We start from the raw sequence: 24,956 nt of genomic DNA on the forward strand, positions 1-24,956 counted from the left end.
ATTAGGAAGGGTATTGGCTTTAAGATTAATAGATATGCCAGTATTTTTACTGCTGAAGCCGTCGCTATTCTTTTTGCTTTAAAGCATATTAAGAAACAAAATCAACTAAATAAGAAGTGGGTAATAGTTAGTGATAGTATGAGTGTGTTAAAAAGTTTGTCAAACAACAAAATGAGTGCTAACAACAATTACCTCATCTAATTGCTATAAAGGAATTGTCGTTCGAACTATGTTTAATCGATATTAAAGTGGATTTCGTTAGGGTTCCGTCCCATATAGGAGTAGCAGGAAACTAAAGCGCTGATTTTCTAGCTAGAACTATCGTTAATATATCCGATCTATCCCTATATCCTGATTGCAAAGATCTAGACATTAACATACCATATACAGATATAATAAGTAATCTAAAACAGCGTATGACTCTTCTTTGGGGAAGATATTGGTATAATTGTACAGAAGTTAAAAATAAGGCTCATTCGTATACTTTGTTAGATAATCCCGTTAATAGCACACCCTGGTTTTGTAAGTTTAAAAATTACGCTCACAGAAAGTTCTATACTACAATAACACGAATGCGTATTGGTCACTATCGATTGAATTTTCATCTTTATCGCAAAAACATTGTCTCCTCTCCTTTTTGTGACCATTGTAATAAGCAACAAGATCAGTCTCTGGATCACATCTTTTTTGATTGTTCGTCCTTTGGCACACAGCGCCTTGTGCTGATGGATGAGCTACTGGAAATATATGGTGCACCCAATATAATCCCGCTCTCAGTAATAGATCTATTAAAGGACACATCAACTTATATGTCCTTGTATAAATTTATATGTAGTACTGTAAATACATTGTAATTTGTAGATACGTACGTTGTGAATTTGTAGATACGTACGTTGTGAATTTGTTTATAATTATGTAAATACGTTATAACTTGTACATATACAACTAGTAATAACATAGCGCAATTCGCGAACTGAACAGATAATGTAAATAGGTAGGTATTATTCTAAAAAGTTATGCAAATTACACTGGATTTGACTTTAAGAAAAGGGGGAAATTATTAGAGACTATATTACTGGATTTGGACTTACTAAAAGGAAAATATGGAAAATATTCTTTAGAGAATTATACATTATCGGAAATGGTAAAATAACTGATGACTTTAAGACTGTCGAGTAAGATTATCGAATATACATAATTGGAAAAGGAAAATGGAAATGATGTAAGATGAAATGAGAAAACTTGATTGGACTTTTTGTAAAACAAAATAGTGAAAATAATAAATACCAAAGAAATGAAAATACTAACGACAAGGCAGTAAGGCCCCTGGCTATAGCCTGTTCGAAAGAACGAATTAATAAAAAAAAAACAACAAAGTGTCAACTGTCAATATCACAGGTCAATATTCTAAGACCTTTCTAAGAGCACAAAAGCAATACTTCATACAGTATTTACAAACTTAAATTTTTAAATAACTATGAAGTATGATTGTAATAGTCAATATTATGAATAATTTACAATTATATTCAATTGTAATAATTTTTCTGGGATATAGTTGTACATTGTACAACGATTTAATCAATATCAAATAATTGGGTAGCCGGGTTGACTAGGACTAATATTACTATAAAGTTTAAACTAACATTTTAAGTTTTTACTAGAAAATGACTTCTTCAAAGGAAACAATCATCAAAATAAATGATGGAAGTAATTATCGAGAGTCCGATAACTCTATAAATATTCTATGTATAGATATATCCAAGTATAGCTTTTTAGTACAATTTACCTTGTGCTGTTTTTTCGTATTTACATTTTATCTTGCTTATGGATACTTTCTTGAATTAATATTTTCTAACCCAGAGGTAAAACCAGTGAGTCTATATATAACGTTTGTTCAATTTTTAATAACCATGTCATTAAGTTATGTGGAATCTTTAATAAGAAATCCAATCAAACGAAAGTAAGTCATTGGGATATTTTTAATGAACATTAATTTTTTGAAATAGTACTTAAAAATGGGTGACCGCAACACTCATTTGCCCTCCTACCTTTAGGAAAAACTATAAGAAGCATGCTGTGAAATTAAGCAATGGGTATTTTACAAATTTAACATAGAAATATTGAGCCATTCTATTGGAAATATTATGCTCTATTCTTTAAGGTCCTTTCTCATCTATAAGTAATAATAAACTCAAACTATATAACTAATTATAATAACAACCTCTTGCCTCAGTGGTTGATGACCCAGGCTACTAAGCTCTGGGTCTGGGCTTGATTTTTTGGTAGGAGTAATAATGTGTATATGATTATAGGCAATATGCATATGCACACAAATGAGGACCAATAAGTGTTTCAGTTATTATAAATTAAAACTAATATTACTGCATGATTCATGTTATGAACTTTTCAGGGTGCCTGTGAGAACATATGCGATACTAGCTGCTCTTACATTGGGAACTATGTCACTTTCAAACTTGGCACTCAGTTACTTGAACTACCCAACACAATTAATATTCAAAAGTTGTAAACTAATCCCGGTCATGATTGGCAGTATTATTATATTGGGGAAGAGATATTGCTTTCTAGATTATATTGCTGCTGTCCTAATGTGCATTGGGTTGACTATGTTTACACTTGGTAAGTTAGCATCAATCTGGGTAACAATTGGACTTTTTGAAGTCAATGAACTGAATTCCTTGGTTCTTGAATCTTATGACTGTGCCTTTACCTGATTGGGGCCCAGTTAACAGTAGGTGATCATCATATTCGGAATGAGTCTGTTTGCTCTTCACAACATTAATATTTGTAAAAGGGTACAGCTCTTTTATAATTTATTTATTAAATATTTAATTAATAAAAAAAATCTGTAGAACACAGGCCTGATATATATATCTGTCTGTGTGGTGAAAGGCTAGTGTTGCCTCTTATATGGGTAGTGCCAGTTCAATGCAGTTTTGATTTTTACAAATTCATTATAATGTATTATTCTACACTTATTATTTATTCATAATAGTCTGCTAACTTAAAGCATTGCTAATTCTCACTCTGTCTTCTTCTATTCACCTAAGTCAGAATGAGAAAAAACACTCCTTAGCGAATATTTTAAGTTAGTGGCCAATTATGAATAATGGGGTTAGTGTTAAGGAAAAATGTTTAAACCTACACTAGTGAAGTTAATCAATCTGTACTTGTTTTAAAAAGGGACTCACTCTGAAAAATAGATGTCATGTAGAGGCAAAATATGCCATTATTATGATTATCTTTTATGTAACTGAGTAGGATCCAGTTTTGGAAGACTAGTGCCACACATCATTAAGTATTGCTTTTTTTTCTTTTGTATTTAAGATTGACCTTATATTTTGTTTTCTTTAACTTATATTGTTTAAAGTGTGGTAAAGATTTTCTTCCAAAATAAAGTCATTTTCATTTCATATGTCTGCCTATATGGCAGAAATAGTAGTAATAGTAGGTAGAATTAAATTTGTGCAGTTTTTTATTGTTTAGTCTTAAATGCTTTATTAAAATAATACTGCTTGAAATTATTTAACTTCTCTACTATTCAACTTGTTATTATTTGAAATCAAAGGTCACTTGAGGATTTTATGGTCCCTACTAATATTATAAATGTGAATGTAATGTTTGTTTGTTACGCTTTCACCACTAAACCACTGAACTGATTTTGATGAAATTTAGTACAGAGATAGACAAGAGCGAGGAAAGGACATAGGCTATGTTTTATTGCAAATAAGGGGCTTGGCGCGGTTGAAATTTAGACCTGTGTGGGATGAAAGTTCTATAGTTCTGTAGTGGCAGCTTTTAAAAATGTATTAACCACAGCAGTTTGTAGTGCATTTTTTGCAAAGTGAGTATATTAAAAAACTAGCTGACCCGGCAAACGTTGTTTTGCCATATAAAATATAATTCACGCGATAGTTTAATAAGTAATAAAATATTGCCTATACATCATTTTGTTCTATTGTCAATAGTTTTTGCAGCGCACGCAAAAATAGGTTTTCGATTTTACACCTTGTGTTACAAAATAGCAACTTTATAACGGATCCCTAATTTTGAAAAAAAAAAAACATAGCCTATAGCCTTCCTCGATAAATGGACTACCCAACACTGAAAGAATCATTCAAATCCGACCAGTAGTACCAGAGATTAGCGGGTTCAAACAAACAAACAAACACTGCAGCTTTATAATATTAGTATTAGTATAGATAAAAAATGCTGCCCAATGTAACTATTCCACACACATGAAGTTGCGGGTAAAAGCTAGTAATTCCGTAAGCTGGAGTTGTAGATCTAATAGTTTGTATTCTTGCAAGATGGCTATTTGTTCTAGTGTTGATAAAGAATAGGCATTTTGAGCTTTAAGTCTTGTACTAATTTGAGATGCAATTTCAATAATTATTAATATTTTATCATAATGTAATGTCAATATTTGTTTTGATAATATATTTATTTTTATTATTTTCTACAGCTGACTCAAAAACATCACCAAACTTTGACTTCATTGGAGTTGTAGTAATATCTATGGCACTGTTATGTGATGCAATAATTGGAAATGTTCAAGAGAAAGCCATGAAACAATTCAATGCTACAAATAATGAAGTTGTCTTCTACTCATATGCAATAGCCAGTATATATCTGCTGTTTATAACAGGGTTCAGTGGAATTTTGACAGATGGGTATAATTATTGCTTAATGGTATGTTTTGTTGTTTTTAATAATATATTTAAATATGTAGTTTAAGGCTCTTGAGTGTGATTATGTCTCAATTTCCTAATATGCAATTATTGTGATTGCAGTCTATCAATTGTAAAGTAGATCCCATAGTCACAATTCGAGAGTTGAACAAGCATACAATGATATACAGGATATCTCAAAGTTATGGGACATGAAGGGAAAGTACCTTAAATATCGAAGATAGGCTATTTTACTGAAAGAAGACTTTATGTTATTTTTAAAAGTTAGTAATTCTACATTCAAAGATTTTCTAAAAATTACTTGCCTTGTCTGGGAATCGAACCGACTTAAAAAAAACACCCCTAATTTTATAATGCCAATCGAAAGAATGGCCAAAAACTAATAACTCTTCTTAAGTAACATAGTGTTTTAAAAGAAAGGAACAACGTAAAATGAATGTTTTCCTACTTGGATTGGTACGAATGGACCGATTAGATGGCCTAAAAATAATGACAAGTCGCATAGCCTACCCATAACAGTGTCGTAATACAATACGTCACATATATATGTGATAGATATGACCCCAATGTAATGTTCACACTGCGCCCGTCACCCTAACACTATACAATACTCGAATACGATAAGTATTCGAGTATCGTAAAGATCTGACACGTATATAGCCATAGAATAATAACGCTCAGAACGATAGTTTCATTCATAGTTCCTGTCATTAAGAGCGAGTACACATTAGGTATGTGGTCATAAACGTCCACATAGAAAGTGGTTCAATTCGCTTAGGCTCGATTACGTTCTAAGCGTTATTATTGTATGTATATAGTAAACTAAGACTCCGCTGTCCAATCCTGTGATATTTAGATTGTTAAAATTATCACATATTATGTATTTCTATTGCCGCTATAACAGCAAATATAATAAAATAAATATTTAAGGGGGCTTTCCCATATATCAAACATGATTTTAATAGATGTTTTTATTAGATGATAAAAAGAATAGGAAAGGGTGTCGCCTTGGGTCGCCTAAGAGGCGATTATAAGGGCATTTACAAGTGCTAGGCTCCTTCTAGTCCTAGGCATAGGATGCCGGCTAGAACCAGCTATAGCGGCCGAGAGTATTCAGTACGCTTGAAAGTCGCTGACTCATATCGGTTCGAGAAAACTACAATCGTTAATTGATTCCATAATTTGGCGTTGCGAGTCAAGAGGTTCCACGCAGAACGTGTGGTTTTAGAATTCAGGACGTCAACATGTGTTCGATGCGGGTGGAACACGTTTTACATCATTTAGGAACATTTGTACAAAATTTTAAGTTTGTAGCCTCAATGGTTGAGGTTGTGTTGACAAATCAGTCAGTCAGCACAAATTTATTATATAAGTATACAAGAAAAAGTTTGATAATTTCAGGAATCGGTGACAATATATTCAAACATATTCTTCCTGAGTGTTTGTGGCTACATGGGTCTGCAGGCTGTGTTGACTCTAGTAAGGATATGTGGCGCCACGGTGGCTGTCACAGTCACAACCATGAGAAAGGCACTGTCAATCATTATCTCATTTTTACTGTTTAGCAAGCCTTTCGTATTTCAGTGAGTATTTAGTATAGTATATTTCTTAATTTATATTTTTTTTTGCATGAATTGGTCAACCAGATTCTTACGATATGCTTAATGGGATATGGGGAAAACGGTGTTCACGGACCCAATTGTCAACTTCATCTGCCTGTGCTGAAGGATGTCGGTGGCTAAGCTAGCTTTCGTGACTCTTCCAGAAAACAAACGAGGCCCTGGAGTCCTAGCAATGACGAAATAACCCACTTAGGCAAATGACTCTGTCAAGAGGTCAAGATATAAAACTGGTTCTAGATTCAAATTATGCAAAAAGTTTATTTTAAGACTTCATTTTTTAAACAAATTATTTAAGTCTTCTTTAGTGTTAATTCCGCCAATACCTGTTTTTAAAACAATTCGACAACACGTCCTGAGGATGCCTTGTGTAGAGGCGAAACACGTGTCGAATTGTTTTAAAAACAGGTATTGGCGGAATTAACACTAAAGAAGACTTAAATAATTTGTATAATTATGGATTTCCGCAAAGTAACGCCTGATTCAATAAATTCATTTTTTAAACTTGAAGGCTTTTACAATCAATCCTTCTATTTTAAAATACACTCTTGCAAAAAACCGGCGGCCCGTTTTTTAAATTATTAACCTGTAAATAACCCGTTTCACTGGCATCTTCAGTTGCGGAGCGGATTGCACCGATCTTACTCTTCGTTTTAGAACATCCCAAATGTGTTCTATGGAATTGAGGTCGAGAATTCGAGCTGGCCGATCCAAACGACGAATCCCACTCTCTTGAAAATACGCTTCCACATCGCCAGAGCGGTGAGCGCGATAATCGTTATCGTCCATAAAAATAAAATTTTCTCCAAGAACCGTTAATGTGGGTTGTACGTAAGCAATTAGGACTTCTCATATGTACCGGTGTGCATTTAAAGTGCCGTATTCTATGAAGACTGACTCTGTATAGTCCAATACAATAATCGCTGCCCAAAACATAACTGAGTTATTTCTTCAAAGCAAACTTCTGCGAAATGTTCCCCTTGCCTTTGCAGTACTGGCCGAAGTCGGCCTTTTGTTTTAGTCTCACTATGTCTTAAATTTGAATTTAGAAATATATATATATATATATATATATATATATATATATATATATATTTCATAAATGTGCCAGTAATATTCTCAAATGATTGAAACCTCTTTTGGTATTGTATTTTCTAAAGGGATGGAAATAATTAAAACCGCCCATTTGTTTTGCAAATGAGTTTACATTGTATTAAGTAGTAAAAATACATAAATAATTTATTTTTCCAGGTATGCATGGTCAGGTTTGCTGGTAGTTTTAGCCATATATCTAAATCATTACAGCAAGAAGCATCCACACTATATCCCTAAGCCTTTAGAAAAGATATGGCATTACCTGCATTCATATTACCAATCTGAATATAAATATCTTAAAATAAGAAGTAAAATGTACACAGACACAGTGTAGTCACGACATATATTTAGAGTAATTAAGTTTTACCAGTGTGTAAAGATTTTAAATTGTTTTTAAAATATATGATTAAATTTACATGACATTAATCTGTATATATATTTAGAATTGACCAGTGTGTTTTACTATTTAAAATGAATCATAAATATTATTTCTTTATGATTAATTTTAAATGTTCAATTTTTAAATAAAACTATGTTATATATTAGTGACATTTATTTGATTGTATGTACATAATCTTATACTTAGAATAAGTATTACCAGTGTGTATTATTTATGATATATTTGTATTATTAATGATAAATTTTAAATGTTGAGTTTTTAAATAAAACTATGTTATATATCAATGACATTTATTTCATTGTATGTACAAAATCTTATAAATCTATATTCCATACATGTGTCCAAGTTTAAAGTGATTTGAATAATTGGAATGTTAGGACACGGTTCTGAATCTCATTAAATATTAGTGTTGATACATGTCTAAAGCATCATACATAATACTTATAATGCAAGTTATTATTTGTGTAACTACTTTTGATCAGTCAAGAGTTTCATTACAATTTATTCAAATACATCGGAAAGTGGGATATTGGTCAAATTAGTCACAATTACACTAAAATTAATCACTTATTATACTATCGGAACATAATGTACAATATCTTTGGTATATGGTCCTATAGCTACATCAATAACTCTGTAGGTTGATTTACTACTTCCTGAAATCTATTTAAGAAAATTTGGACCGTGATGTTGCTTCAATTCAATTCAAGTGTCTGACAGAGATCTGTCGGACACATTCAAATGTGAATAATACTTTGAACATGTGAAATTTTTAACAAAAGCAAGGAATAATATAAATTTATGTTATATACAATTTCAAACAATTAATAATGGATTATAAATAAATAAAAGTATGCTAAGTGAAAGCTTAAAAGGGTAAGACATTTAAACAAAAACTACAAGTTAAAATAATAGTTCTTTGAATTTTCTGCAGACTGCCTGTGTTATTCCAATGAAACTTATAACATAATTTTTGATAATATAATTGTATAATAATAAAAAAAAATTGTATCGAATCACTATGTATTATTGCTCTCAATGCAAACAATATTCTATGTCCTAAAGCTAATTGCAAGTAGTTAATAAATAAGAAAATAGTGTTTGCAATAACTACAGCTATTTAGAACGAGTTGGACATAATTTTTGCCAATAATGTTCAGACTTAGCCAATAAACAAGCCATAATAACCAAGCTCAAACATTCCTGTATTGTTAAACACCATATAAAAATACCAACAGGAATTATGACATGTGGACTTATATTCTACATCACACATATTATAATCCACTCACTAAGGACCCTACGTAGCTTTAAGTCTTGTGGTAAGTTCTTTGGATTCCACAATTGTTGGAAAAAATAAATTATAACGATTGATTTTTTACAGAATTATTACTTAATACCAGACACCGTTTTGTGTTCCTGTTACGTTGGCCATGAAGTAAAGAGACCTATTTCAATCTGTCCCTATCATATGATTAATGTTCTGTTTCACTCATACACAGGTGTTTACACTGGACACTATCTTGAACGAATAATGTTATTTGGCAGTAGGCACGTTTGGAAACATTTTTTGTCTTCCGACTGCGATATAGTAATTATTCAACTGAAATATTAATTCCGCTAATGAGCTGATTGTTTTATGTTTCAATGGGATACATGAAATATAAAATCCAGCTTCATCCCATTGCCAGTGGAGGTCACTAAATTGTCACATTAATAAACTTTATATCACAGCACTAGTCTTGAACTTCTCTATACGGTATCTCACTGGTCACTGTGAATGATTCGAAGTAATGGTTCAGGAATTCAAATGTTGGTCTCTTCTCTGGTATTGCATCCCAGCATTGAAGCATCAATCTATATATATCATCGGGTAAGTAATGTCCCGCTGGCTTTGGCATTCTATAACCTCTCTCAACCTGTTCGATAACTTCTTTACCATGTAGTCCAGGGTATGGAATCTGTCCATAAGTAAACAGTTCCATTAGTAGGATTCCATATGACCAGACATCACTTTTGATTGAAAATCGTCCGTAAATTATTGCTTCCGGGGCAGTCCATTTGACAGGGAACCTCGATCCTTGTTTGGGACAGTACTCATTATCTTCTATGACTCTAGCTAGGCCAAAGTCGCATATTTTGGCTACGTTATTCTCATCAATGAGGACATTTCGCGCTGCTAAGTCCCTGTGTATTAATAGTTTTGATTCCAGATACTCCATGCCGGATGCGACTTGAGCGGCTATGTAGACTAAATCCTCAAAGTGGAGAGCTTTTCCCTCGCCGTTTCTGAGGAACTCTAGCAAGGAACCCTTGCACATATACTCTTGCACGATATATACTGGTTCTTGAGTAGAACACACGGCGTAAAGCGCGACGAGTCTTTTGTGACGGAATTTCTTCATGATGGCAGCTTCTTGTAAGAAAGCCTGTTTAGACATTGTGCCTTCTCTGAGGGTTTTTACGGCGACCTGTTCAACAAACAAACACTTTATTAACAATTAATTATTAAACTTACCAGCTTATGTGTGATAAGATGCGGTATATGATAGTACGGTAGTTTTTAAGAGTTTACAAGGCACAGGGATTAGACGGAATGGTTCATGAAGCATCAGCTTCAGGGTTACTTGGATAGCATTACCAGCTATGTGGTAATGCCGTCCATATTACACGGACACACTAAATTAAAGGTGGAAGCTGAACTTCATTTTTGTGACTAGACCAACTTTTTTGAGTGTCCAATCCGGATCATGAGTCGCGATCTTGATAAAAACTTAAGGTTTTGAGTCTATTTATTTATTTATTGCTCTAACAACAAGAGCACCAATACATTTTGTTAATATCTAACACATATCTTTTTAGGTGTCACCCCAATTATAAGTGCAAATTGAAGTCAAGTTTTGAAAAGGACATAAATTTTTAGAGCATTACTTATATTTCATCAAGTTAATATTAAAACATTATTCATTTAGAAAAATTATTTAAATAGGCAAAAGATATATTAAGGGGTATAATATAACATCAACAACAAATTTCTTCTACAATATACATTTAAAAATGCTAATGGCATTTTATAATTTTAAACTACTTAAAAATGTGAGAAATAAATTATATTTGACCTAGGATAAAACAGCATAGTAAAAATTATTTGTTGAGTTTTGAAGGAGTAAGTCCCTTTGATATTTGTATACTAAAATAGCTATTATGATCAGATTCACGATGGCATATATACGAAAATGAAAGTATTTTTAGGCAAACCGCATAAATTTAAAAGAATTGTTAAAAAACGTTTGTGTGAGAAAGGTTATTATAGCATAAACGATTTTCTTAATGACACCACGGACTGGCAATAAAGCGAACACCCTCAGGCTCTTTAATTATAAATGTTTATTCTACGATATTACATTGTAATCCATATTTTATATTAAAAAAAAAAGCCCACTGAGTTTCTTGCGCCCATTCTTCTCAGGTCTGAGGCAGTCTCTTTTGAATGGGTGGTAGATTTTGACGTTCAATAAGTGATTTTAAATCCTATTTTGAATAAAAATATTTGAATTTGAATTCATCCGCACTCATGCTTCGTGTTGCCGTCTGCCTCTGTCATCATACCATGCTCATGGTAACCACAGAAGTAATTATATATCTCATGATATATTTGCGATACGCACCTCAATATTATTACACCATTTGCCATAATACACCTCTCCGAAGTTCCCTTGTCCCAACTTCTTGATGAGCTGAATCTGACTCCGCGGTATTTCCCATTTATCTCTCAACTCGGGTCCCAGGTCCCACATCTGTGGCTCAGGTTTCGGACACGGCCTCGCCAGTACATGGCAAAGACCTAATGCGTTCTCTGAAAATTATTAGTACACATTATTTTTATTAAGCTAAGCTAAGTTCGATGTATTGAGAAAGCTAATGCTAAAAGAAGTATAGATATTTTTTAAACAAGTCACAACATAGTACAAGAGAGTAATATCCTGTACTTATATTGAACTCTGTGAATTTTTACAGCATGAAATCCGAAATTATGAGGAATAGCGAACAATCTAGGAATCTCGGGCCCGATTAAAAAAAAAACAAAAACCGCATTTTTTTAAATAAATAAGCCTCTCACTGGCTTCTTTGCTCAGGATGTCAGGGTAGGTTATGTCTCATGACTATGAGATTGCTTACGCAATTGCGATGCCCTCAAAACTTCGGCGTTTATTTAAGAAATAGAATCCTAAGGGCATTGGAATTCGAAAGGGCAGGGCGTATCATTTACTATCATGTGAACCTCTGCTCGTTTCGCCCCTTTCCTCATAAAACTTGTTCGCGACTCACCCTCGCTTCGTTTATCAATATACATATTACATACCTAAAGGTATCATAAATTTATAATATTATGTAGGTACCTACTATAAATAGTTTCCTCAGCACCCATCCAATAATACCATGTATTGGGAAATTATTTATACCCTAGTTAACACTCTTATAAACGTCTAAAGGGATCTATATCAAAGGCGAGAAAGGCATTTATTTTCTCAAAATTGATTCCTTTAGAATTCTTTTTGATTTCATTTTTAATATACTAGACACTACTACCGCTTCGGAAATAAATGGCACTCTGAGAGAGAAGAAGCGGCGCATGCAACTCTCTATTTTACAATATAGCCCATATTACCTACACTTTCTATTAGTGAAGATGTTTCAAAATGGCTTCGTATTCGAGTTCATACTAAACAAGCAAACTATCAAATCTTTTTCTCTACAATATTAGTATAGAGAATAATAAAGTACAAAAAGTACAGATAATGAAATCCCTCACTCGTATAGGACATGACGAGCGCAGGCAGGCTCGGGAAGGTCTGGTTGGTGGCGATGTAGAACCCGCCGTTGTCCAGCGGTTTGATCTTGTAGTGCTTCACGTGGTACCCTCGCCCCTCCTCCCAGTCCTTCACACTGAGGCTGAATCCGTGGGGGTTGTGCTCTGCAGGCCGCACCAGGAATGTCCCGCGAGGGTTAATGTCAGCCAGAAGTAGTTTGTCTGCCTCTTTGCGGGACACGTGAGGAAAGAACCAGCTGGAAACAAGGTTGTTTTTGTTTAATATTTTTAGCCAACTTCAAAAATAAAAAGAAAAAGTTTGTCAAGTGTCTATTCTTTATTATTTAACTAAAAATGTAAAATCTAACTTATCCACTTTACAAACCTACACTTGGCGTGTTCTACAGCACAGATGGCTAGCAAGTAAAAACCTACATTGCGATAGCAAAAGACTCTGCCACATCCTGCGCAAACGCACACTACACTCTAAAAAGTATGTATGAGGATATAAACTCTCACTTAGTAGCAATCTGCCTGTGCTGATCAATCATAGCCTGTTTCCAAGGAGCAGGACTTTGTGAGATGAAAGCAAGAAATAAAAATATCTATTGACTACATAAAACTACGTACATTAGGACAGCCATTAATATATCTAACAAGTGACTCTTTCAGATTGATTCTTGCAATACAAACCCTTTCTAAAGAATTTTTGGGGCAAAACTGCAACCACACAAAATAGCGGCGTAGGTACTAGGAATGTGATTGGGGTTATATTGCGCTGCAACACTCCTTAAGTCATTATGATACTCCTCAAGGCAAGAATCATAATATTGTCCCTGCTACTTACTCTTCACACTCAACCGAGCTCTCTTCTGCAACGAAGTTGGCCGGCACCAGACCCTCCCGCCTGCTGGTGAGGTGCAGCACTCTCCACCAGTCGGGTTCGGCGTCGCTCAACACTTCCATCCGGTCTCCTTTCCGGAAAGATATGTCTGACTCGGCGCGGGCCGTGTAAGCGCAAAGCGCTTTTACAACGCGCCGACCACCGTTGGATATACCTGGAGAGGCCATTTACGTCGATTATATTTCCATGTTTTAAAAAATAAGCTAATCCATAAAACAAAATACAAACGGTGTGTTTTTAAGACATGATAGTAATGAAAACTTCATCAAGGCGATTCTTTACTCGAAATTGCGTTAAATATATTCAATATCCACGTAATAAAGTGCTCGTTCAAAGTTTTTTACTCCAAACAACACTTACTTATATCTCATTTTGATCTAGCCCCTTTCATATCTGATCGTGGAATGTTCAACTACTTCTATAATCATTCACTTAAGAAATTTTTGCAGTCAAATATTTTCACCGCCGCCCATACATACTCTCATGTAATGTCAGACAAATGACTAGCGTTCTCTGCCTGTTAGGCGTGTGTTGGTGCTTTTTTAAAGGAAGCCATGTCGTATAAAACTAACAGAATTCTATGCACAGAGGCTCATTTTAGAGTTTGATTGTACGTGGAAGTAAATTCCACAAAAACCGCACTGTAGAAAAACGCCAGATATCTAATTGGTGAGGATGACATTTTAGTTTGGCGTATGGTGTGATGGTGGAATTCGTCGGTTGAGATCAAGTCAAACATCTCTTTGAAACACTACCGGTGTAAATGAGGTGGAAGTCATATAATTATTATTTGCAAAATAACGTTGATGTTTGTACTACGAACGAAATAATCTATTATTCCGTTCGGATTAAAAACGTTATATGTATACAATCGATACGAATATAACCGTTAAATTTAAATGCTGTTCCTAGCCTTGTCTACATTTATGTCCATATAATAAATATGTGATGTGCATCTCCGATTATGCGTTCAGTGATAGATTTATAGACATCGGGAATGTTATTTAAATGTATCTGTTTTTTGACATATCTACATAAATCAGTTTTACTTTAAACTAGACTTCTTCAAGAATGCCAATTTTGTTTGTAAGGTTGGTTCCGGCTGACTTCTCGCCCTACTTCGATTTTCTGGCAGGCAGCATACATAACATACATGGCGTAACTTTGAATACTTTTCTAAAATTGAGGTTTCATCAAAAATATATTTTGCAATTGTGAACAATCCGACTCCACTAGTCCGCGCATTGAGATGGGGACAGGCCGCCATCTTACGTCAGCTTCAAAAACCACCAATCACGACTCACGAGTACCGTTTGCGTTCCAAGGCCTGCCTGCTAAAGTCACTCAAACGTTACTATGACATAGAACAGATTATGCTCACATGCTCCTGGATTTCTCGTCCGCACAATATCGGCCGGCCTCCGCGCGACAGCTCGGTTGTTCGGCTCCCCGGTGTAGCGCGTCTCTAGCGACGGACACGCAGTGAACCCCGGCTCGTTCTTCTTATACGCTGGGTACACTGAAACGACACAGATTTTTATATTAGCATCATAAAACTACAGTCAATACTGAGAGAAATTTTCTATTGATCTCAGTATAATCTGGCGGCCAGAAAACCTATACAAGTATCTATTATACTACAATGAACAATGTTTGCATAAAATAGGTAAGGGACATAGATTTTTAGGGTTCCGTAGCAAATGGCAAAACGAAACTCTTATAGATTCGTCATGTCTGTCTGTCCGTCCGTATGTCACAGCCACTTTTTTCCGAAACTAAGAACTAAAGTGATAACAACACTAATGTGTTGAAACTTTGTAAGTAGATGTATTCTGTGAACCGCAATAAGATTTTCATACAAAAATAGACAAAAAAACAATCATTTTTGGGGGCTCCTCAAAAATTTTTTTCATCGAACCCATACGTGTGGAGTATTTGTGGATAGATATTCAAAAATGATATTGAGGTTTCTAATATGAATAGTTTGCGCGTAAGACACCTCCAAGGAGGTAAAATGTGTCCCCCCTCCTGTAACTTCTAAAATAAGAAAATGATAAAAATAAAAAATAAATTTGAAGAACATTACCATGCAAACTTCCGAAAATTGTTTTGAACGAGATCTAGTAATTAGTTTTTTTTAATACGTCATAATCGTATTATCAATCACATAATCGTAAAAAAATACACTATTATTAAAATATCGATCAAATTTATAACGAACTACAAGAACTTGTATAGTAAAGTTCTTTATATTTTGCTACGGAACCCTTTACGGACGAGTCCAACTTGCACTTGGCCTCTTTGGTTTTAAGTTTTGTTTTTTTTATTATTTTTTGCTTCAGGTCTACGTTTTCATCATGTTTATGGAAACAACGTTTTTTTATCTGAAAGGCCTGTAATATTTACTACCTATGTATTGTTTAACTACCTGAGACCAATATATTTTACATTAATATAATAGTGTTGACGGTTAGATTTTCTATTATTGATTTGGAAACAACTTCAAAATGTTGAAGAGGAATATAATTTAATTTTAGTCACACTTTATAAAAACTTTATGTATGAAGACGATATTTTTATTTATAAAGTTTTCATTGTCATTTACGTTGTTTTATTTGTATTGAACCCTCGGTGCGCGAGAATTTATTACACCGGTTGCCTATCAAAGCACCATCTTTCTTCCGCTGTGAATAATTCTTAGTAAATCACATTATTAGTATTATATTTTTAATGCAAATGGGTGATTCCTTCTGCGCAACCTTGGAATGAATGCGATCTTTTGATATTTTAAAATTAAAATAATTTATATGGATTCGATTATTTCTCATCAAATAATAAAAGTAACTGTAGTATCTAGAACAAGACCTCACACAATTCGACATTTACCTACTATCTTGGCTCAGTTTGTTTGTTTACGTTTTGTTGCATCACATTGCATAGACTGTTTTATAAAATGCTGAAAGTATAAATACTGATTTACTTCCGAGTTTTTTGCCACTTCTTTTCATTAAAACTTAACTTTTCAGAAGTGACAACAATCAATGGTGAAATGTATATTTTTTTAAATAAAATAATTTATGTATCTGAATATCTATATCTACACCAATGCAACATGAAATACTAGTCGAATAGCGATAATTGTACTGATATCAAAATGCAGGCCATTACATAATGAAAGGATATGAAAGATAGAAGATTAGCTACGATACATTAAAATATATCAATACTGAAGTTAGTACTTCATGCATTATCATTATAGGACTCAAGAGCCTCACAGAGTAGGCATAGATACTTACTAATGTAACATTTACTACTATTCGAATAATCTATAAGGAGTTACAATCTACATGAGCACCACCTACTCAATAATTATAGTAATAAAACAGATGATGTAACTAATGAAAATATTTTCTATGTATGCGTGCAGGTCACCTGATAGTAAGTGATCACCTCCGCACATGCTCCCTGGAAACAATAGAGGAATTATAGTTGGCGCCACGTAAGTAAAGCACTGAGAGGAAAGGGTGGGGATATGTTTGCGCATGTGTACAGTCACGCGAAAAAATAATCCAGTAAGTGGGGGGCTCCTTTGCACAGGATGCCAGCTAGATTATTGGTACCTGTAACCTGATTAAAGTTGTCTCTTACGCTAATTACAATCGTAGTGATGTGTTTCATAATTTTTTATACGATTAATTGCCAGAACCTGAGGCCGGCCTAATACAAGGAACCCTGATTTTTTTATAGTATTTTTATCGACTCTCGGCCAGCAGAGTTCACAAATTTATATCTTTGACATTCGAATCAGATGATAAAACACGTCTTGTACTGTTGTGTTCCGGTGTTAAGGGTGTAGGTGCCAGTGCCATTACATGCACATGAGACATTTTACCTTAAGTGGCATGGTGACGGGCGCAGTGTGGATCGATGGCGTGTACGCTACGCCTCAGGTAGTTTAATTGCATTTTGTAATGCCTTTCTATTCAAATCACATTGACGTTGTTATCGACAGATATACCTTTTTTATGAAAATAAGGGACGAGACGAGCAGGACGTTCAGCTGATGGTAATTGATACGCCCTGCCCATTACAATGAAGTGCCGCTCAGGATTCTTGAGAAACCCAAAAATTCTGAGCGCCATTACAACTACGCTCGTCACCTTGAGACATAAGATGTTAAGTCTCATTTGCCCAGTAATTTCACTAACTATGGCGCGCTGCCGACCGAAACACAGTATTGTTTACACACTACTGCTTCACGGCAGAAATAGGCACCGTTGTGGTCCCCATAATCTAGCCAGCTTCCTGTGCAAAGTGGCCTCCCACCTGCATATCTCTCAGGTACTGGCAATTAATCCTATAAAAAAATTATGGAACACAACTGTACGATTGTAATTAGCGTAAGAGACAACTTTAATCAGGTAGCACTTAAAATGATTGCTGCTAAAACCCGAGATCCCTGCCACTATTCATCGCCAACAAAGATAGCAATGAACCAGAAACGAAGCGACGCCAAGAAACTAGAACGGTACATTCAGAGGATCTTTATAGTTCGTTGGAGACTGCTGTATTGATATTGCGAACACTATTTACACTTGACCGGACTTTAATAGGTCTTTGGCCCCTGTTCAACTTTATTATCGCAAATGTATGCATTACAAATGAAGACTGATTGGCTGGGATACAAGTTACTCGAGCGCGTATATCACATATTCGTAATGCCCTATTTAATTCTCTACTTAACGACGTTAATAAATCAATAACACTGTGGGAAATTTGACAGCAAACGTAAGAAGTTGGATGTTTTAGTTGTTGAAAAATATGCGTTGCTGGATTACAATAGAATTGAATATTACGGGATACATATAGGGCGTCTAAACTTCTTGATAAACTTGATGTGATATCCATATATCGTCTCTTCATCAGTTGGTAGTTCGTCCAAGCCAGAACTATGAATCACGAAACGTCACGAAGTATGAACGTGCATACCTAATCTGACACTCGAGATCGAATATTGAATTCTTTCAATGGTCGGAGAATGGTCGTAAGAGAATAAATCTACCCTCTTTCTTTGTCATTTGACAAAGAATATATAATAGTACAAGTACAGAAGGCGCACTCCGCAAAATCAATTAAAGAGATGCTTGCGGCCATACAATAAGGTGCAATTCAGATTGTACAGCGCTATTAACCTACATCTTTATTCACCTAGAAGTTGCCTCTCTTTTTACCGCGTGACTCTTACCTCTTCTGACGACGTTAGGGTTGTCTTCTTTACCTTTAACTGTACCTACCTAGTATAAGGTCATCTTATAAAAATAGTTCAGTTTTTTCTATATTAATATTTAAAGATATGTAATCGTAATTTTAAATCAATACTCTTTCGTTGTCAAACCTACATTAGTTGCAGATAGTAATGTTTCCGTTGACATTGCTATCTGCAGAAGACCACGACATACAAGTAGGAACTATTTTAATAGGTTGATAGGTACATATGTGCTCGAACAGAACCATGACGCGAGCTTCTATTGCACACGTGATGTAGGTATTATATTTAAAATAATAAACAACTTTCTTGCGGTCAGCTCTTGGTCTAAATATGAAAAAAGCATTATAACTATTACTTGGTATAGGTGATAAATAGGTAGCTATATATATGTTTAGCATGGATAGTAAATACATAACAATAATAATCACTTTAAATGAGATCGTTTTAGCGTCTTCTTTAAGATTTAAGATATTATATCGAACTGTTAATTCAGCGGCTTTTTGAGGTATTCTTCTAGACAGAGCCATCTCTATAAATTTGAGGTTAAAGAAATAATAATGGTTCAACGTAATATCTTTTAAGGCGAATGAATTTACATAAGTTTATGAAAGAAGGAAACAGTAAAGCTTTTTAAACTTAAGCTTTATATATTCACAATAGTGTGTAGAGAACAATTATTATAGACTATATTTCCGATGCAGCTGAAGTATCCAGCAACTATTAGGCCGCATTCACACTGAACCCGTATTACTCATATTGACAATTTGTCAACTGGTTGTCGATTAGGACATAGTGTGAACATAACAAGAGGATGTTGAAGGTTTGTTTAAACAGTACATTTTGCTTTGCTTTATGCTTTACTATTACCATTGAAATATATCTACCACATAATCTAATGTCCAAGCGATATTAAGGTTTTGAACATCAAAAAGCACGCACTATTTTCAATTCGATATAGCAAAGGTATCATCAAAAAGTCTTTGTACAATATTTTTAATGAACGGAATATGATAACTTTTTATAGATTACTGTAATTTCTATGATGTTGCATTCGAGTATAGCAACCTATTTGGCGTTTTAAAAAGCTATCTTTTAGATACTAAATAATTTTAAGATAGCAGATCAAAGAAAGGTAGTAAAGAGAACGATTATATGTCATATATATAAATACCATGCTAATTGTACCAATACGTCATCCGATAGATGGATTGGAAAAAGTGATCACCAATACCATTGGTTCTGGACATGCCAAAAACAGAAAATTGGTGCCAACTTTAATCGCAGAACGACAACTTAGGATTGCGATCGAAGTCAAAATAATATTCATCCAACCAGTCATGCGACGGTGCCGAAATAATGAGAGCTCTACAAATGGATCTATCACGGAGGATTTGAACAAAAACATAATAGACTAGCACAATCTGAAACTGACGCAATTTACTTGCCAAGCATAAGCATTCATTAGGAACATGGATGACCTTAGAATGCTCAAAGGAGTGATTATCAACAAAACGAAGCTAAGTAAGTAGGCAACACTTAAGATCGTGCGAAAATATCTTCAGCATTGTTCTCGGAGGAAATGGCTTCCGTTGGGACTTTGATTCGCGGTATTTACCTCCAATGATTGAATGTTTGTTACTCATGGGAATTTTATCATGAAATAAAGTACGTTTGTTGTGGGCTCTTTACGTGGATCTTTTATTGTAATGTTCATTATGTATCCATCGTAAAGTACACCATTCGAAGTGAAAGTAAAAAATACACCTAAATTCAGTTTTGTCCATTATCACACTTAAGGATTTCAAAGATACTATAAGCCATATACACATATTTCATAATATATCACCACTTCAAAAGAGTTGATTGATAGCTGCCGACAACCCTTGCCACTCCGTTCGTAAAAATATACGAAGAATGTATTAGAATCCAATAACAATGAAAAGGTAGTCCAGACAGGTTACCCTAAGATGCGCCAGTTCACGAGCATGACGGATCGGATTTTCTTGTAGGGTTGTAAATTGACTACAGAAATTTTAATAGCGAATATCTATATCTCTAAAGTCAAGGTTTACTAAACATACATTCCGCCATAACATCGGAGATTTACACTGAAAAGAGGGACAAAAAAAATTGTTGCGAAACGTTGATGGATTTAATTTGCATGGAGGAACAATAAAATAGTTTTAATTTAGTAAATATAAAGCGCCAGGTCAATCAATTCAGAAAACAATCCTTATACGCATAGAAATGTATATGACCTGTCGGACTTCGTTCATAGATTGTCATCTAGAATCTTCTTCGAGTTTTTAGCAATCCAAAGATCAAATCAATTCTGTCTAACTAACAAGCTTTCAGCAATCCTAAGACGCATTCGATTTCTTTCTTATGACAACGAATGACATTTCTACGTATATTATCATACAATTTTGTAATAATCCTAAGACACAATCAATTCTAACACACCTTGAGAACAGTACAGGAAACATACTTACTTATGTAATGGAATTTTACGAGATCTTGTAGTAATTAATTTTTAATAAAGTAATTAATCTTTATTTTACGCTGAGTATATTGCGCCTGTTTTCTCAAGTCTGAGGCTTATCGATTCGAATGGATGACATCAGTAAGTGATGCATAGATCCAACATTAAGACATAATATTTGCGTTTGTAGTCTTCTTAGACACAGTATTATGATTGCTATTTTAGTTGGGGCGAATTTAGTATCAAACCTATTTATTTTTTATACTTAATACTAATGGTATCTAAATTTCTAGCGTGTGGTCAATAGATCTAAGCAACGCTATAGAATCGTATCGTGCGGCTCGCACGCGGTCAAACGGTTCGAGCTGATACTGGGGTGCATCAGACCGGAGATAAAAGCAATATTCAAGTATGGCCGGATCTGCGCCTTACAGAGCTGGCCTGTGGGCGTGAAGTATTGTCCGCTCTATTTACGTCACCCAGTTTATTCGAAGCCAATAATTTGTCTTCGCCTCCGTCGTCGACTAGTTTATTACCTATCCGTCTCACAGAGAGAGAAGAACATCTCTAACGGAGATACAGTAAGATAGAAAAAGAAAACGAATCTATTACTGTAACCTATTTGATTGATATGTCGTAAACAGTCAGACACGCTTGGAATTTTGTTTATTGCAAAAAAATTACAATATTACTCAGCTTCAGTTTCGTTAAGATTTGAATTGCAGTAAATAATCACATATTGTCTTAAATTTTCAAAATTAAAACTCTATGACAAAACAACCGACTTCAAAAACTCTATTCCAATTTTTTCACCTCACTTCTGGGATTTTTCGATCAAAACACTTTAAAATAACAAATTGACATCTCAAATCAATTTCTTAATATGCAATTATTGGGGTTGAGCAGGTTCAAAACTGTAAAGTAGATCCTGTAGATGGAGCCACAACCCGAGAGTTGAGCAAGACATACCAAAATTTATAAACCATACGTCACTCGAACCGTTGGCTCAGTTGGAAGTGCGCTCGAACAGAACTCGAGAGGTCGCGGGTTCGAGTTCCGCATCGTTCATAAATTTTGGTTACAAATTTAGTTTAATGTCAGACTTCTAATATGAAACCAGGATTACCTAATGGTCTCTCAGGGTCATGGCGGCGGCTGCAGCACTTGTTCCCCATGACGCGGCCCGCTCCGCCGCGCCAAGCTGGCTCTGTAACAAAATAAAAACAATTTAATTACATTGTGTTTGTTTGTATGTAAATTACTTTCATAATATACGTGTAGATACAGGCTCTTACTGCTAAAAAGCCGATTATAACAAGCCAGGTTTATGACTTATGTGTGCGTGTGTAATATAAAGATCTAAAGTTATTCCTCCACAGAGCTTCTCCTAAGCAGAAGATGCGAGTATCACAGATTAAATTTTATGTCATACTTAGAACACAATAAAATCATGTAATATAGTACGCTGCTATAAGATATATAGCAAGGCACATGATTTTTATAAAAATTCAGTCTCAGAAAAATAGCACGTGTATGATACAAAATTTGAAAGATGCCATTGAGTGTCAAGATGCCACGTACACAAGCATCTAACTTTTGTTCTTAGCTAATGCGGTATCTAGTTGGAGCGCAGCGCAGACCAATCCTTAATCTACGGTTCTAGTGTTCTCATTGGTATAGATGTTTACTATGTCAAATTGTACAGTTTTGTATGCACAAAATTCTTAGAAACCTTCTGAGAGTATTTTTTGCCATTGAGTCAAATCGAAAAGAAATATTCAAAGTCAAATATTTTAATTCCTTATTGGATTGGTTTATTGTTGTTCCTTATTGTATCTTTTACCGAGAGTTGCAACAACCAACAATTGTAAAAGATATGCTTCAGACCTGGGAAGGACGCGGTTCTCAATAACCGAAACTTCATTTATTTTAAAGTTGCTCTGAAACAGTTCTATGTAGTTTAAATTTCAGTTAAAGTATACACGCCAGTGCGTATTTTTCTTTCTAACTTTTATTAAATCCGCAGTCAGAAACACTAAACCGTCATATTCAGAGAACGTTATCAAACATTTCACGTGTATATATTCAAGGTTCTCACTAATGTTATTTGTTCCGATTCGCTCCTATCATAATAGCTGTTTCATCATTAACAATTTAATAAACAAAGGGTTAATTTTAATTATTTACAAAGGTTGTGCCGTTTCGAATTTTATATAAATAGTATCTAAACACTATTCCAACATAGCTGTGGCGAAATTATATAATTAGTTACATATTAAATATAGAATAAAGAAATACAATATGTATATATATATATGTATCAAAATATGGCCAATGATCAATGGAACTTTGTTTGGATGGAATAACTTTTATTTTTGTTATTTTTTTATGACAATAAGTTACGAGACGAGCAGGACGTTCAGCTGATGGTTATTGATACGCCCCACCCAGTACAATGTAGTGCCGTGCCAGGTTATTAAAAAACCAAAAATTCTGATCGGCACCACAACTGCGCTCGTCACCTTGAAACATAAGATGTTAAGTCTCATTTGCCCATAAATTTCACTAGCTATGGCGCCCTTCAGACCGTAACACAGTAATGCTTACACATTACTGCTTCACGCCAGAAATAGGGGCCGTTGTGGTACCCATATTGTAGTCCAGGATGCCCAAAGGAGCCTCCCAGTGGTAAAATCTATATAAACTATCCTATTTCCATAGCATTTTAAACTAGAAGGTGCTAAAAAATTCACATCCCATATTATATCACAATAATGGAATGGAGTGTTAAAGAAAACAGAATTACAGTTATTTTTTGCACAAAGTGGTATGGAGCCGTAGATTGTGACTAAAAGATATGTCATCTTAAAACAATAACTATATTAAGTGTAGGTTAGTCTAAATCGATTTGATATGATATTTTCAAGAAATTTTATATTATGTTACTATAATTAATTATATAATGATATTTAAGCATAACAAATCTTTATATGAAAAAATATTTACCAAAAGAACTACCATTACCACTTTATTATTAATCCTATTTAAATGTTTTTTATTTTATAAGTGATTTTGGACCCATCTATAATAAATTAACACAAACCTCGCTTTCTATTGATTTCTGCAGATATCTTGTAATTGATTTAACAATTAGAATAGTTTACCTGTACGCCCGTATATTTGAATATTCAAATTAAAAGTCATAATTTACTGAATACTATCATAATAGAACAAAAACACACGTATAGAACTCAATCGATGTTTTCTTTCTTTGTTTTTATATCTGTAATCTAAAGCATGGGTACATGTTAGCAAAATAATGATATACTATCATCCTTAAAAGGATTTCCAAACAAAACAAATATCGATACACAGATTCAAACAGCTTAACATAGTAACGGGATTACGGTTCTCATACTTAGGCCATTTTCTGAGTATTACAAGGAATGCTTACGAGGATACTTGCTTATGTTTTTGTGTTTGCAGAAGTTTAAGTTACAATGATTCGTATTTGTTACAAATTACACGATGTAAATTGTAGTTGGTTATGTTTTGTACGTGATATAATTACTGCTGTACGCCAATACAACCCACGGTTTGTTAGAGAAGCCATCGAAATTAAAAAGCATCCTAACAATTTAAAAAGTGAGGATGGTTTTAGACCAGTT

At 34.3% G+C, this 24,956-nt stretch overlaps 2 protein-coding genes across 7 annotated transcripts in view; one reads left to right on the forward strand and one right to left on the reverse strand.

Annotated features, from left to right (window-relative positions):
* The first annotated feature begins 1,399 nt into the window (after nucleotides 1-1,399).
* On the forward strand, nucleotides 1,400-8,107 carry LOC126968908 (adenosine 3'-phospho 5'-phosphosulfate transporter 2). The gene is made up of 5 exons (XM_050814083.1): nucleotides 1,400-1,960; nucleotides 2,411-2,637; nucleotides 4,484-4,710; nucleotides 6,111-6,292; nucleotides 7,580-8,107. Exons 1-5 carry the CDS (start codon nucleotides 1,665-1,667, stop codon nucleotides 7,755-7,757), a joined length of 1,110 nt encoding a protein of 369 aa, XP_050670040.1. The 5' UTR covers nucleotides 1,400-1,664; the 3' UTR covers nucleotides 7,758-8,107.
* Nucleotides 8,097-24,956, reverse strand: part of LOC126968756 (tyrosine-protein kinase Src64B) — a 123,663-nt gene continuing 106,803 nt past the window's right edge. For 3 of the 6 annotated variants that reach the window (XM_050813879.1, XM_050813872.1, XM_050813881.1), the window contains 6 exons: nucleotides 22,415-22,495; nucleotides 14,919-15,056; nucleotides 13,481-13,691; nucleotides 12,637-12,890; nucleotides 11,492-11,679; nucleotides 8,097-10,294 (listed from right to left, as the gene is read on the reverse strand). In XM_050813879.1, the coding sequence (XP_050669836.1) occupies nucleotides 9,560-10,294; nucleotides 11,492-11,679; nucleotides 12,637-12,890; nucleotides 13,481-13,691; nucleotides 14,919-15,056; nucleotides 22,415-22,463 (1,575 nt within the window). In that variant the 5' untranslated portion in view covers nucleotides 22,464-22,495 and the 3' untranslated portion in view covers nucleotides 8,097-9,559. The remainder of the gene's footprint in view (nucleotides 10,295-11,491; nucleotides 11,680-12,636; nucleotides 12,891-13,480; nucleotides 13,692-14,918; nucleotides 15,057-22,414; nucleotides 22,496-24,956) is intronic. The other 3 variants (XM_050813882.1, XM_050813888.1, XM_050813898.1) reach the window with 2 other exon arrangements.

Source organism: Leptidea sinapis, chromosome 1, assembly GCF_905404315.1.
Source record: "Leptidea sinapis chromosome 1, ilLepSina1.1, whole genome shotgun sequence".
Classification (NCBI taxonomy): Eukaryota; Metazoa; Arthropoda; class Insecta; order Lepidoptera; family Pieridae; genus Leptidea; species Leptidea sinapis.